A 16858-nucleotide genomic window follows, 5' to 3' on the forward strand; every position below is an offset into this window, starting at 1 on the left:
GATAAAACGGAGCAAATTAACGCATTGAAAAGGTTAATATCTACAAAAATAAGGTAAAATAACTCCAGTCCTTTTGTATTACCTTTTTTTTAATCAATAATGACCTAACTTAAATACCAGTAAATACATTTATTTTTTCTATACAGTCGAACTTGGTTATAACGATCACGGCAATAGCAAGTTCATGGCTAAATGAGCCATTACAAAGCCATATTTTAGTTCAGGCTTACGAGGGTGGTATGAAAAGTTTCCGACCTAACAATGAAACAATTTTTTTTTTCTTAAGTTTTTTATTTATTTTTCTACATAGTCTCCTTGTAACTCTACACACTTCTCCCAGCGATGCTCTCATCTCTCTAACCCGTCCAAATAGTACTCGGCGTTTTTCTCTGCAAAATAATTGTCCACAAAGGTGATTGCTTCCTCATTTGACGAAAATCTCTTTCCTTTGAGCGTAGATTTTAGATTAGGGAACAAAAAGAAGTAGCTTGGGGCTAGATCTGGTGAGTAAGGTGGATGGTCAAGCAGTTCAAACTGTAATTCGTGGATTTTGCCATGGCAACCGCTGAGGTGTGAGACGGCGCGTTGTCTTGGTGAAACAGGATTATCTTTTTCTGCAAATGTGGCCATTTTTCTGCAATTTCTGCCTTCACCTTGTCAATTAATGATGCGTAGTATGCTCCTGTAATAGTTTTTCCTTTTTGAACATAATTAATTAAGATAACTCCATGACTATCCCAAAAAACAGTCGCCATCACTTTCACAGTTTTTGATTTTTTGGAGCCGGTTCCCCCTTTGCAGTCCACTGTTTTGACTGTATTTTTGTTTCGGGCGTATAATGGTGTATCCAAGTTTCATCTACAGTAATTAATCGGTGCCAAAACTTTATTTATTGCACCTAAAATGCGCCAACAGAGCGTTGGAAATGTTCATTCGAACACGTTTTTGGTCTAACGTGAACAAACGCGGCACCCAACGCGCGGACAGCTTTCTCATATCTAAATCTTGATTTAATATGTGACAGACACGTTCTTTGGACATTTTCATAACCTCTGCTATCTCTCTCACTTTAATTCGGCGGTCATCTAATACTATTTGGTGAAGTTTAGCAATGTTATCGTCAGTAGTTGCAGTTTTTGGACGTTCCGAACGTTCATCGTCTCCCAAGCTCTTACGGCCACTTTTAAATTCAGCTGCCCAAAATTTCACTGTGGTAAATGATGGTGCAGAGTCCCCATACACAGAGTCCAACTCATCTTTGATTTGAGTAGGCGTATTGCCAACAAACATTTAATAATAGATTGGTACTCAATTTTTTCCATTTTCACAAAAACACACACATCGACTCACTCAAACGACTGTCAACTAAAAACTGCCCGTCCAAAATGGCCGAAACTTCGGTGAGTAGCTGTCAAAAGATGCACAATTACATTCACTAGCTTTTATTGATGAGTACCGCCATCTTTGCATTGAGGTCGGAAACTTTTCAGACCACCCTCGTATCTTCATATAATTGTTGACTGTTATAACGAGTAATTACTACGAATGCAAGGGGGCCTCAGAGGGGCCCAGCAGGTGAGGGGGGGGGGAAGGCAATCAGCACTTGCTGAAATACTGACCATTAGATATGAGGGAAACTGAAACTGAGGTATTAGGGAAACAAAGGTTAAAATAAATAACTTCAAATTAATTAAGAAAAGATTTTATTTACAGAAAAGTCCTTCATCTTAAGCATTCCTAGACAATGTACAACTGCGTTAGTGTGTGCAGACACTATATATATACTTTGCACTAGCCGAGGTGAAGCCACATGAATAAACATTTCCTATCCAACAGTCATAGACATTGCATACAGAGTTATTCCTCATTTTAATGGTTCTGACGAGTTTTAAGTCAAGGAGTTGCAGCCTTCCAGTGTTAAGTGAAGTTGGATTTTAAAGAAAATAAAATATTTTCCTGCATTCATCAGTTTACATACCATAAGAACTAAGTAAGAAGGTTACGCTCTTGCTAAATGATAACAACCATCAAAATGTGTTATAACTAGTGCTCTTGCCATGACAACCACCACACACAATAACAAGTGCTAAAACTATTATTGCTTTGCCAAGGCAACAACCACAAATTATCAGTGCAACAGCACTGATGCATTATCATGACAATGAACAAAGTTACAAATGCTATAATTTCATAGTGTTCTTGCCATGACAACGACCGCAAACATAGTCATAAGTGCTAGGACCAGTGCTCTTGCTATGACAACGACAATGAACAATGTCACAAGTACTAGTGATAATGAGCACGAACAAGGTCTCAAGTGCATATCTAGTACTCTTGCCATGACAATGTACAAAATCGCTATAACTAGTGCTCTTGCTACGACAACGACCATGAACATAGTCGCAATTGTGCTATAAACTAGTGCTCTTGTCGTGATAATGACCACAAACATAACCGTAAGGGTTATGCCCAGTGCTCTTGTCATGACAACGACCACGTATTTAAAATATGCTATAACTAGTGCTCTCACCAAGACAATGACCATGGACATAGACGTAAGTGCTACGACAAATGTTGCTTCATCTCAGTTGCAAGATGCAACTCATGGCCTGGCAGCTAGTATGCATTGTCTAATTGACTGAATTCTACAGCTAATGGGGATTTGAAGACATATCTTTTACACTTGTCTGTCTTATTAGATTACTGCAATCGTTAGCATTGATAATACATAATAGAATGTCTGTAACTATTTCATAAAATGTTTAATTCGATATGTTATTATTAATTTATACAATGTGTATAGTAAAAAAATGCCTACATTTGATATTAGTCATATTATTACTCTTACTAAGGCAACGCGTACATTCAACGGACATGGCAGTATGTTCGTATTTCTCGGGACTTACATTGTAAGTAAAGCACAGAAATAGTCTTATTCATAATAATTAACAACAATATAATACATTCAATAATATTAATTTAATTAATTTAGGACACTTTAGAAAATACAAGTTATAATGAAATTATTCATTTTGGCGTTAATTTTTTAGTGACTCTTAGAAACAATCTTTAGAATCACAAAACATAATATCTACGGAGAGGGGGGCCTTTTTACGATAACGAAATAACTATTATTATTAATAAAAGCTTTGTCTTGTGTTAGTGCTTAGTATTAATATTTCAAATTTTGTTTCCCATAGAGATTTATTGGCTGACAATTAAATTTTAATTTGCTATCTAAATTCTTACATACAGATTACCAAGCTATCAATAAATAAAATATTCAGACAAATAAAATAAATTTGATGGCACTTTTCTCAAAAAATTTGTATCTTGATTTTTTTTAAATATGGCAATAAACAGAATCTTACACAAAAATGGCACATTTTTTATATTAGCAATGAATTAATCAAAATGTTAAAATATATTATATTAGGCACAATGAATTAACATTCAATCCTACGTTTTCTTGGTCTTTATTATTTATTATTTCTAGTACATTATTTTCCCATTAAATTATCAAATTAGTATATAAGACACATGTCTAAAGCTTGTGTAAAATAGAAATTCCCATAAAAGTTAGCACTGAATTGACACATTTCCCAATTGCTGCAAACCTGTAGAAGATAACGTGCGGCTTGTAATTATTATAAAATACTAACAAATATATATAATATTATCCGAGATATGTCTAGATATAAGATAAACACTTTTAAGGCAGTTAGCTACGTCCTTTCAGAGACATGCAGCTTACTTCTAGGCAGATTTTCATAAGGCACCAATGTGAAAAAGCCATTTTATCTAGAGATTATAATATAATATCTAACAACCGCCCCTCGCCTTTCCTTCTACCTAAAGATAATAAATAATTCCCAAACACATTCAATAAATAATACTTTCAGTGTAAGGGCAGCATAGTGTCAGACACAATGAGCACACGGTATAAAACATTATGGCAAGTTGGTGATAAACATTATGGAACCATAGTGTAAAACATTATGGAAACATAGTGTAAAACATTATGGAAACATAGTGTAAAACATTATGATAACATGGTGTAAAACATTATGGTAGCATAGTGTAAAACATTATAGCGACATTGTGTAAAACATTATGGCAGCATAGTGTAGAGTATTATGGCACCACAGAGTGAAACATTATGCAATTACATAAAGTTGTAGAGTTAATTTAAACAATGCATCGTAGTGTTAAATTCAACATGGCAGATCAAAGTAAAAATGATTCAACTTGTATATTTGTTGAGTTTTTTTTGCAGACACTGAATGAATGCTTGAAGTACGAATTACTATTATTAGTGAGAGTCATATTATTTTAAAGAGGTATTTCGAGTTTAACAAAAGTCATGTCTATGAACAAAAAGATCTTTCAATTCGTCGTTTTAAAATCAATTCCATCAAGTGATGTGTTTTTATAATGACTAAAAACAGAAATTTGTTATTCTATAGAAAATATTTGATATTATTCCATATTATTGCTATCAAACGATTGAATCTAAAGCAAAATAGAAATATTTACACAATTATGTCAACAACATGACTACCATTTTTGTAATATATTCATTACATTTAAAACCTAAACTAACTTGTGAGAGTATCTTGAAAATACTCCTATTGCGATTACAAATAATTGTGATTGATATAAATAAGTCAACAAATGCTTCCAAAAGATTTCAATAAGGCAACAAATGTTTCCACACTATCTCAATAAGTTAACAAATGTTTCTGAAAGAAATCAATACTAAGACAACAAATGTTTCCGTATGATTTCAAGAAATATTTTGAACAAACTTTATTAATTCAAAACAAAGACTCCTTGTTCGACACGTCAATTCACACAAGTACCAATCGATCAACTCAAAAGTAGACAATAAATAATAGTAAAAATAAATAAATATTTTAGTTAGTGACTGCATTCACAGTATTACTAATTCTTTCCAAGACACTCACCACAAAATAGTATGTTAGAAAGTCGTGTTATTTTAACAGCAATCGTTATCAAAAGTTCAGTAGAGCTCGTCTACATATTTTCACAATCACTGGTAAATGTTGTTAGGAGAGTTAGAGAGTTATCACTAGTTGTATCACCAGTGATATATCGCTAGTTGTATCACCAGTGCCATCACCAGCTGTAGAAATAGTATCACTGAATGTAACACTAGTACTATCGCCAGTTATAGCAATAGAATCACTAAAGGTAACACTAGTACTATCGCCAGTTATAGCAATAGAATCACTAGAGGTAACACTAGTACTATCGCCGGTTATAGCAATAGTATCACTAGTACTATTGTTAGTTGTAGTAATAATATCACTGGTGTTATCCCTAGTTGTAGTACTAGTGTTATCAGTATTTATGGCACTGGTGTTATAGCTAGTTACAGCACTAGTGTAGTCACTAGTTGCGACACTAGTAGCGCTCCGACGAGGAAGCGGGTGGTGGAGAAGGTCAGAGTTGTTCGTCGCCATGACCGTAGCCATTCCTGTTGAGGGGCTGGCGCTCGGGGGCATCTGAGGGACGGTTGCGCTTGAAGAAACCGCACTGCAATAAAAAAAAATAATATTGAATATTTAAAATCATACCTGATACCGTACAAGAGATAACGAAAGTTGAACATTTTGATTTTGAATGGTGGTCTTTCACCAGGGCTATACTGAGAGTATCTTCCACGCTGATATTAGTTAGTATTCTTACAATATTAGTTTTTTCTGACATTATTCCACTCAGATATGTCAGTGGTTAGGTCTGTATTTAGATCTCGATTTGACAAACAAGATATGTATTGGCATTTTTAGTAGATTGAATACTGTACTACAATTGAAATTGAGGTTGCAAATTGAAAATACATAGATGCATTGACCAAGAAATTCCAGGCAGAAAAAGCCCTGCAGATTGCAAAATGATAATATAGCTCACTAGCAGCATAGCAAAATAGCTTCCACAATAGATTTCCTGCATTAAAATTATGTCCCTACCTACAACTTGTATAGGTGAATAAAAGCGAGTACTCCTTTGAACGAAAATTGTCCTTTGTTTTTTTCTCATCGCAAAGATAAATACAGTTTTTACTATTTTATATTATGGTAAATTATATACTATTGTAATATGAGATTTTCATGATAAACGAGATGGTAATATGTATAGACATTTAATAGTAAATACATATATTTATAGGAATAAGTTGGGAATTTAACGGAAAATATATATATATGGTAATATAGAAATTTCATGGTAACTTATATATGTAGTAACGTAAAATACGATTATTACCTTGTATAGTGCCAAGACTAGAAGCAACAGCAGGAGGGCCCCCGCACATGCGGCCAGCACCACCGCCCACAGGGGGATCCCCTCAGCAGGCTGCGGAGGCACCAAGGGCGTGAGCACACTAGAGGCCTGCTGGGAGCGCGGGGGCCTTTCCAGGGGCACCCCCAGGTAGGGCAAACGGGACACGCGAGCAACGGCCACAGAGGTGAGCGTCACAGAGCGGTCAAACGTCAACTGGAAAGCAAAAAAAAACAATTTTTATTTTTAGAATAATTTCATAATTAAAAACTTAAATTACAATATTTGATCATTGAAGACAATATTATTTTGAAACAGAAAAATCATAAAAAGATTCAATCGCATCCAGGAATTTTAAACCCTGCTCCTCAGTCTTTAATATTGTCTTTAATGATTAATTATTACATAATTTTTTTAAAGAAAGGCATACGTCCACGAATAAGCTAACAATATTTTTAAAACTCCTACTACTATCATTATAAGCGGAAGATGTTGATTGTGCAATGGTGAAGGCCTTAGGTAGCAGATAAATTGAACTGGTGAGAACTCGAAGTATCTGTCCACTCAGTTAACCGGTCATAAAACATATAACATTGCCAGACAAACCTACATAATATTGTAATCATTACATTATACTACTTGATAAAATCTTACCTTTTTGAGCGTCTGTGCATTGACCCTAGTACGGATAGCGAGCCAAATCTCATGGTTGGTGGCGAGAGGTCCCGCTACACAGCGTACCATTGCACACTTCAATCCGGGGCACCTCATCGCATCAGCAAGCTGTTCCGCATTCCTGTCGGCTGCCTGTCTCCTTAACCTCACTTCTGGTTGCTCTTCAGCTTCGACGCTCCTCTTTCTCCTGCTCTCGGCTGTGAACTCTTTGTCGTACAGAGCCTGTTTCTCTTGTGCTTCGAAGGCGGCTGCGTCACGTTTCTCCTGTGCCTTGCGATCCCAACGGAAGTGCGTTTGAGGACGGTCAGTCGCCACGTTGTCGCGGCCTCGCTCCAAACTGTCCGCAGAACTCCACTGGGTCTGGTAGGAGGAACCTCCATAAGATTGGGCTGCTTCTCCTATTAAAGAAAAAAACAATTACAAAAGGAAAATTGATAAGCAACGATTTGCCTTTATAAAAGACATTTTGGGAACGAAACGAAAAGTTTCAAACATTCTATCAACTGGCAAATCAGCGCCAATTTGTTTTTTTAACATTTGAAAGGAATTATGATAATAATATCTTTGGCCACTCGACCGATGGAGTATTTATAAAAAAAATGCCTTGAGTGATGGAGGTTTCAGAACGTTCGGTTATGGATTAGGCCGCGCTCATTCCAAAAATCATACCTCCGAAAATTAATACGAAACATATTTAATAAAGTGCTTGCTGTGATTTAAAGCCAAGGAATCCATCTATATTTCAACATTTATCGCATATTTGTAGGATAACACAATTTTTTTTGTTTTATTTTAAATAAATTGGATAAAATCATTTACCTGAATTTAGGCAGTGATGAGACCTAAATATAGGTAGCCATCCATTTAACTGGTTATGATAATAATAAGGAACTGCAGTGAAAAATATTATGGCTTAAAAAAATAATATATATTAATTTTATTATACACGGTGTCCGGAAACTCGTAGTACAAGCGGGAAACTGGAGAATCTACACCACATGGGGAACCCAAAAAAACATAAAATTTTTTGATTTGAGCATTTTCAAAAAAAAAAAAAAAAAAACCAAAAAAAAATATTTTTCGGCTGTTTTAGGGTTAAAGTTTTTTCTGGTGTTTAGGGTTGAATAACAGATGTTTTAACCCTGCAGAGCAGAAATATTTTATGATTACACCGGGTTAAATGAAGGGTGATTTCAAAATAATGCTTCAAATCCGAGTTTCTTCATTTGTTTTACTTTCAAATAGTTTTAATTAGTTGGGTACTTTGATCTTCAGTAATAATTTATAAGAATTTGATTAAAAAAAAAAAAAAAAAAATCAACTTCAAACTCGATTTACTCGATAACGAAAGCTCAAATAAAAAAAATATATACTACAAAATCGACTCCAAATGTGATGTAGATTCACCAGTTTCCCGCTTGTACTACGAGTTTCCGGACACCCTGTATACTAGCTGAAGTGTAACCGGCGTTGTTCGACTTTTCTCTACCTTTAATAAATATAATATCCATGTATTATATATATAAACCTTCCGAAAGAAATTCTCTAAATGATAGTGAAAACCCTATCAAACTCAATTGCAAAGTTTAGAATAACTAAGCATGCAAACAGACAGACGTAGATAGTGACTTTGTTTTATAATAACAACCTATAATCCCGTTTTTAGTTCATTATGATCTGGAATCTTTCGGGATGTTCCCGAACGTTTCAGACTATCCTGAAAGAGAAATCCAACAATGACTAGATAATAAAAATAAATACCAATTTCAATAAAATTTCGTTTCATTTTGAATTTGAACATCTCTTCACTTCTTGGGGGGTAAAATACTAAAACAGTCCATATGCACTGGCAACTCTGGTCCACATTCATATTCGAACCAATGAAAATGTTTTAATGGAGGTTTTTAACTCTTTGCACGCGGTTGTATCAACTGTTGTTACGGCAAAAAGTCTATACTTACACGCGGCTGTATCAACAGTTGATACGGAAACTTTGACGGCCGATATTCCAGCGCTCTTTTGTCATAAATGTATTTCTTGCTCACTTGGACATTCGTAGAACTATCGCGATGCTGACATCTACAAGAATTTCGCAAAAATAAAATTGTATTTCATAAAAAAAGATCGATAATCAAGTGCGCCTCTTCGCGCCTTTTAGTCCTTTAGTTTACATTTTTGTCAATGGATGGCGTTAGTACTATGTAGTATGTCATTCATAACTTTTCATAACTAAAAATGATAAGTGATCATGGTGTCCCACTTGTGTCTATCAACGAACTGGCCTTAGTACACACACACCGAGAGTGGTTTATTTATGACGCCGAGTGAATGGCGGGACCACATTCAAAAGATACGGTACGTCTTTGTATGAAATTGAATGTTTTTGTTTTTATAAACATCTAAGAGTGTTGACACACGAGGATTTGTTTTCATATTGTGGAGAATAATCTATTCTGTCTATATAGTCCAATAAATCAAGCCAGAATGCTATAATTTGACATTTAATTGCGTGCATAGGTATTTGAAAATATGTACCGCGTACGGGTATAGATAAAACGGAGCAAATTAACGCGTTCAAAAGCAGAGGCGGCTCTAGGGATTCAGTCGTGGTAGGTCATTTGAAAAAAATGTGTGACTAATCTTTATTTGATATTGTGAAAAATGCCCATATATTATTAACTATATCAATTTGTTATAGAGTTTTAGAGTCGCGGACTCTAAATAAATATTATGTTAATATAATAAATTGGAAATAAATACACAATCCATGTACTTACGGCAAATTATTTTTAAGATATTAAGTTTTAATGTAGTTGTCCACAACATTAAAATAAATAAAATCAGTGTTTGATTCTATTTGACAATGATTTTTTACGTTTTTTGTTTTGTTTCATTCTAAATCGATAACAACATAAATAATTATTCTAATCCTTTCCCGAACTATGCAATTGAAAAACAACCATTGTTCCACACACTACAAGCGTGTAAAATGAAAAAACGACATTTGTTTATGTCACCATCTCTGTAAAACATATAATATTCACCGTGTTGTCTCCCCCACGGTCATGACCTAAGCGTCCCTAAACTTTCTTCGGAAGCTAATTTTTACTTCGACGAAAAATATAGTGCCATCTCGTTTATTCTATGGCGCGCGTAGGGACAGAAGATGCCAAATTGGACATTCTTTAAATTGACCCAGCGAATCGTGTGGACTTGTGAATGAAAGCTTCTATTAGAGACAACAGATGTCACTGCTAGTCACTCGCCGCCGCCGCTGTTTCGCGTTACATTTTAAATGTTTTGATGCACATAATTGATTATTATATTTATTATTGTTGTCTTATAATTTTGGGGGGTCAAACACCAATTGACCTAAGGGAAGAACCGCCACTGTTCAAAAGGTTAAACACTGGTAAATTGTTTATCAGGTGCTGTCATAAATGTGTTTTTACACTTTGATTCGATACGACAACATTAGTGACAAGATGCTAACATTTTACATAGTGTTCTTTGATGTTAGAAGCGGGTAATCTTAACAATAAAAAATTACTCGACTCCCATACAAAAAACAGCGCCGGTTGAAAAAAAACGTAGAAAACGTAAACGTGACGTCACAGGTCACTTCCATAGATTTAATGAGACACGTTTTTGGGAGACTCGAAAAATAAAACACTTTGTAAATTATTTTAACTACTAAAACTAACTATAACAATAAAAAACCAAATACAGGTATTTATGTTAGAAGGTCATTATTAATAAAATAAAATGGACTGCAGTTCCTTATTAGCTATAAATACATACTTGTTAAATATAGTGTACATTGGTTCATAAATTAGATACATAAAATAAACAATAGAAAATAACAGTAGGTAATATATAGAGAATAGAAATGCATAGTAATAAGTAATAATATAAGGTTTCTCATAACCCGCCTTACTAGGCTAGCCCGTATTGGAGCAATGGAAATGCGTAGTAATAAGATGAGGTTTCTCATAATCCACCTCACTAGGCTAGCCCATAGTTTTTGTTCACAAGTTGTTAGGTGAACAAATTTTGTTTCTCCAAGCCCGAACTAATACCGTCATTGGCTCCAACGGATTTAACTCTAGAGGGGATATAACTTCTTTCAATTCTAAGAGCTTCATTAGTTCAACTTCTTTCGTTAATAAGTCAGTAATTTTGCATATGGACGACATTATTAAAAAAGATGTGTATATTGAGGGTTAACCGAAGAATCGTCCATGCTAGACCTCCAGATCTTTGGCTTTTAAACAAATTGTGATCAGCAGAAAAACCCAACTGTCATATTGATATTATGCTTGTCAACTGATCATAATTTGATTAAAAGCTGATACAGCTCTGAAAACCTGAACCCTGACCTTTTAAAAGTATAAGTAACAAATGGCGCTGATTTTTCATTTTGTGACAATGTTGCATTTGAATTTCAGTGAAACACCCTAGCCTTTTTTTTATATATTTTTTTTTATATTAACTCCACACAGGAGGCCTGTGATGCTGTGTGGAGGGTTTTTTGTGGAGAGGAAGGAGTGAACATGGGTCTTGAAGAGTCCCATGTTGTAGGAGGGAGGAAACACAGAGGCCGGCAGTTCGTTCCACAACCGAGCTGTTGAACTTAAGAACGAATCGTAGAAGCGACCCATTCTCATGTGACAAATGTCAACCGTGTACAAATGTTGGGCGCGCGTTTGGCGTGTATCCCGACTACGCACCGGTGCCGAAGGGATCAATGACGCTAGTTCCTCAGAGCATCTTCCATTGTAATACCGATAGAACAAGGACAGCATACCTACCTGACGCCTGTGCTCTAAAGATTGCAGTCCGTTTGTTAAGATTGGGGAATCTATCAAACGGACCGCCCGTTTTTGCACAGAGTCAAGGGTTTTTTTCAGGTATTTAGGGGCTCCGGACCAGAGATGGCTGCCAAATTCGACAGTAGGGCGCACTTGCGATTTGTACAGGGTCAGCAGTTGTGTACTATTAAAGTATCTGCGGGCCCTGTACAGTACGCCCAGCTTCTGAGAGGCCAGCTTTACTCTGGCTTCGATGGAGCCCCCGTACCTGAGCTGGTCACTTATAGTTACACCAAGCATATCAATGGAAGGCCTGTTCGGAAGATTGCTTCCGTTAAGTCTTAAACTAACCTGATTGGCTAACGGCCTGGCCCCCGGACACCTTCTGCCTGTCCTGTCCGTCTACGTCCCAGGTGTTGACCCGGTACCCCCGGCCTGCCGCTGCAGCGCCCATGGCGTTGGGGCGCTGTACGGCCCCCACAAAAGTGTTGCCGGCACTGGAACCATCCTGGTGGAAGGTGGCGGATCCCGCGTTGATTAGGTCCCGGTTCACAGTCTCCTCGGTGGACCACTTGTGGCGGCCACCGGATGAGTAACTGTCGGCTCCCTCCCCGCCCCATCTGGAAGAATAGGTAACAATTCGAAAAATTAATACAGTCAATTCCGTTTATGCACCTCGTTTGTGGTCTTTTTCATGTGATTTTGATATAATGCAGCCAAGAATGTGTAAACGTAATATCCATTCTTATTAGAATCCTGGATTTTTTCCAGCCGCGTGCATACACTACTCATATTAGTAGAAAACAAATAAAGTAAACAATAATTTGTTTTATATTTTGATATTCTGGAGTAGTTTTCATACAATGGAACCTATGTCCCATTTTCCTATACTTCCTATGAGTATGCCCTGTGTAAAAACAGTATATTATGGAATAAGGAACTCAAGTGAAAAATATTATGGCTTAAAAAAATATATACATTCGTAAAGATCAATAAATGCTGATTCTGAATATATAATTTTTATTATACATACATAGAATTTATAATTTGTCATTTAAAAACAAATAAAACACAATCGCATAATAAAACACCGATTGGTTGGTGTGACTGAATCTGCTGATTCTGACATCGTAACCAGTCTAAGTGAGTAATATTTCTATGGTCTACAGTGTCTTTTTCTTTCGTAATAATGCAGGTTTTTAAACACCGGTAAATAGTTTGTCAGGTGCAGTCATGGATGTACGAGGCGTATCCAGAAAGTAAGTGTACTGAATTTTTGTAGGTTACAAATTTTTTTATTGAAACAAAAAAATTACATGTTTACCGTAGTACATATGTTAGCTATTTTTCGACATAGTCGCCATTCCTCTCAATGCAGGTGGTGAAGCGGGGGATCAAATTTTTGATGCCTTCCTCGGTGTAGTTTCCCGCCAACACCTTCGTCCACTTTTCCACCTCCTCCTTTACCTCCTCGTCGGTTAAAAACCTTTTTCTACCCATGTACAGCTTCAGGGAGGTAAAGAGATAATAATCTGAAGGTGCTAGGTTAAGGGAATGCGCGGGGTGCTTCAGGATATCCCATTTAAACGAAGCAAGCAGTTCCTTCGTGGCGTTGGCCGTGTGTGGTCTGGCATTGTCGTGCAGCAGGCTGACTCCCTTTGTCAGCATGCCTCTCCTCTTGTTATGAATCGCCTTCCGCAATTTTTTTAGGGTCTCACAGTATCTTGCAGAGTTGATGGTCTCTACTTGAGGCAGATATTCAATCAAAATTATGCCTCGACAGTCCCAAAACACGGATGCCACGATTTTCTTGGCTGAAATTGTGGTTTTGAACTTTTTGGTGGAGGGTGAAGAGGTGAGAACCGTTTTTAAACTCGCGATACCACTTGTACACACTCGTACAACTCATAGTTTTATCACCATATGCAGTTTTAACCTCATTATAAACCTCAAACGGAGGTTTTTCCTTCCAAACGAGATAACGGATGAGCCGCGTATTTCGCATTTGGCAGGAGATTGGATTGACATTTTTCACGAAACGTGTTGTCGCGTTGACACTTCTCAACGTAGTGACCTTGAACAGGTCTCGTTGCGGAGGGGAAGAGTCAGGCTACACGTAAGTGTAGCCAACATATCGAAAATATAATTCATTCGGTCGTGAGAGCCTCAGTACACTTACTTTCTGGATATGCCTCGTATTTTTACACTTTGTTCAATACAATAACATTAGTGACGAGACGCTAACATTTTACCTAGTGTTTTTCAATGTAAAAAGTGGGTAACCTTAAGAATAATAAACGTATCGACTCCCATATAAAATATGTGATGAGTTTTGTTTTGTATTCTCTTAAATCTTTTCTTGAATCAGTCTTGGTTCATGCGAAAGTCTATTCCAAGCTTTTGGGCCTGGAAATCCAAGAGTATCATCTCTAAACTTAGTACATATCTTGACTGCACTTTTGTACCATTAGTCTTCTGATAACTGATGAATTGATGATTGCTAATCTAATAGTACATTAGAGTTCTGCACAACTCAGATAAATAAGGTGAATCCTTGAACGGCTGACAGAAAATACATGTTATAAAGTGCTAAGAATGCCTTAGATTGTTTGATGTTGCTGTGATTTTTACTATAAATCAAATGCTCACCCTTGGGATTGTGTTTGTGCGGGAACATTGTACCCACTGGAGAGTCTTCTGTCTCCAGTTTGGTAGCGCCGGGCGCTCCCGCTGGTGTAGCTGCCTGCCCCATAGCGAGTGGAGCCCCCCTGTGCACTCTCCTCGCTGCGGGACGCTCCATCACCCCTGCCTGCCCCAGCAGAGCTACCACCCTGGGAGTAAGTCCTGTCGTATGTTTGGTCGTAATTACTTGATTCGCCAAGTCTGTGGAACAAAATTTGTCAGTTTTCTTTTCTTGTAATGTGTTTAAAATGTAAGTCAATAAAAAGTGGTAAGGTACCGTTTGTTGAAGCTGCTTCCAGCCTCTCCCTCTGCCCCCAGGTTGTAGAATTCTGTGCTGGACTCTGTCTGCGCCACCCTCCCATCAGCTCCAAGAGCTGCAGAGGTGTTTCTGCTAGAGTGGTGGATCACTGCCGGCCCTCCTCCAACTTGCGAACTGTTCCAGCTAGTCACGTAGGTCTTGTTGTAGGCAGCGTTCACTGGCTTGCCTTCGTACCAAGTCCACTGGCCTCCCTGACTTCCTGAGCTGCCGGCGCCCACCTGACCACCTGACTGGCCTCCTTGAGAGTTAACTGTCCATGTCTGCTGGCCTCCTTGGCTTCCTGAGCCGCCAGCACCCATCTGGCCACCTGACTGGCCGCCTTGAGAGTTAGCTGTCCATGTCCGCTGGCCTCCTTGCCTTCCTGAGCCGCCAGCACCCATCTGGCCACCTGACTGGCTCCCCTGGGAGTTAACCACCCAAGTCTGTTGGCCTCCCTGGCCTCCAGATGCGGCGATTCCTCCAGGACCCATCTGGTTTCCTTGTGAGCCAGCTATCCAAACTTGTTGGCCTCCCTGCTGTCCTCCTTGGCTTCCTTCCATGCCACCAGCTCCAATTTGTCTCGTGATTTCTCCACTTTGTGATCCTGAAGACCAGCTACTCTGTCCACCTTGAGAATTGTTTGAAACCCAGGTTTGCCGTCCCCCTTGTGATCCACCCTGGCCTCTGCCCTGTTGGCTGTCCCAGTTTTGACTGGATGACCGAGACTGCCCTTGGGTGGCTGGACCCCAGTTCTGTCCTCCGCCGGAACCGGAGCTGTAAGTCCTGTTCCAGGAGGAGGAGGATCCGCTGCCTCCCTGGCCCCCCTGTGCCCCTTGGCCATATCCACCGGAAACGTAGGTGGCTCCCTGACTGCCGTTGTTGGACCACTGCCTGTGGGAGCCCTGACCAGCCCCTCCTCCCTGGATGGTGCCAGTGGTGTGAGCTTGCTGGGCTCTCTGGGCATGTACTCTGGAACCATCACCAGTCTCCACCCCAAACTTTCTTTCCTCTTCATCAATTTTCTTCTTCTGTTCTTCTGTCACCACGCGAGTACCTCCTACAATAGACCCACCTGAAATATTACGCACGAATGGGGTTTTATCTTGCTATAACAATATATTTAGGTACATAGTAAAAGTGAACTAAGTGGTGAATTATCAATACCTGAAGAGCTTGTGGTTTTGGAGTAGTTGGAAGATGAGCTCCAGTACCCACCACTGCTTGAGGAAGATCCACCGGAAGCAACGCCACTTCCTCCTGATGATACTGATCCACCACCAGAAACAATTGTCTCTCCGCTGTTTATTATACCACCTAGAATAACAATTCTAAAATTGACGACATGTAGACAGGAATAAGTAAGATTTAATATAAAAATCACGAAGACTTTATGAGCTTTGGTGCACTGGTTTTCCTGAAGAAAAATAGTGTTGAAACTTGGGTAACTACTGAACTCGTAAATAAATTAAATTAAATATTAATTTATTGGTTAAGTAGTATTCTCACCTTGAAGGGCGGCATTACTGGAGTCCAGGTAGGACTTCCTCTTGCGATCGATCTGCAGGTTGAAGTCGTTGACATGCTCCGCTAGTTCGCACTTGATGTTTCCGGTTGTCTCTGGCTCCTCCAGCAGGTACATGAGGCTGTCACCTGAACACATTAACTTCGCAGGTGAGCACAGATTCACTAATGGCCACTTTCATCAATCAAACAACCAGTAAATTAACATTTAGCTGAAGCTGCCAAACTCACAAATAAGCATGGCGTTCAAGTGTGAAAGCTATCTACCCACTTTGAGGGCGCCTAGCGCTTCAATGGAACAGTACTACTACTAATGGTTCGTGGCTCTCTTTTCATGGCATCTCTTTTCTTTCTGTTATCCTATGATTTGTTGCCTTGATGTTGAGGTTACCTGCAAGAGTCTCATACGGCCACAGCAGGAATACCTCCGCCTCCTCGATGGTGGACGGACCGTTGTTACGGATGCCATACAGGTGCACCAGCTGCGGTCCGATGTCCGCCTCGTGGGTCATGTTGGTCTCCTGGTACAGGCTCGTATTGTAGTGAAGATCTGGTGGGATGGACGCTC

At 38.5% G+C, this 16858-nt stretch overlaps 1 protein-coding gene across 2 annotated transcripts in view; it reads right to left on the reverse strand.

Moving 5' to 3' along the window:
• Positions 1-1686: 1686 nt before the first annotated feature.
• if (integrin subunit alpha inflated) overlaps positions 1687-16858 on the reverse strand; it is a 218611-nt gene continuing 203439 nt past the window's right edge. For both annotated transcript variants that reach the window (XM_089634287.1, XM_089634286.1), the window contains 9 exons: positions 16682-16857; positions 16276-16419; positions 15934-16083; positions 14749-15841; positions 14439-14672; positions 12141-12409; positions 6958-7376; positions 6289-6519; positions 1687-5559 (listed from right to left, as the gene is read on the reverse strand). In XM_089634287.1, the coding sequence (XP_089490413.1) occupies positions 5467-5559; positions 6289-6519; positions 6958-7376; positions 12141-12409; positions 14439-14672; positions 14749-15841; positions 15934-16083; positions 16276-16419; positions 16682-16857 (2809 nt within the window). In that variant the 3' untranslated portion in view covers positions 1687-5466. The remainder of the gene's footprint in view (positions 5560-6288; positions 6520-6957; positions 7377-12140; positions 12410-14438; positions 14673-14748; positions 15842-15933; positions 16084-16275; positions 16420-16681; position 16858) is intronic.

This window comes from Hesperophylax consimilis, chromosome 8, assembly GCF_061612785.1.
Source record: "Hesperophylax consimilis isolate HC1 chromosome 8, BYU_Hcon_1.0, whole genome shotgun sequence".
NCBI classification, from domain to species: domain Eukaryota; kingdom Metazoa; phylum Arthropoda; class Insecta; order Trichoptera; family Limnephilidae; genus Hesperophylax; species Hesperophylax consimilis.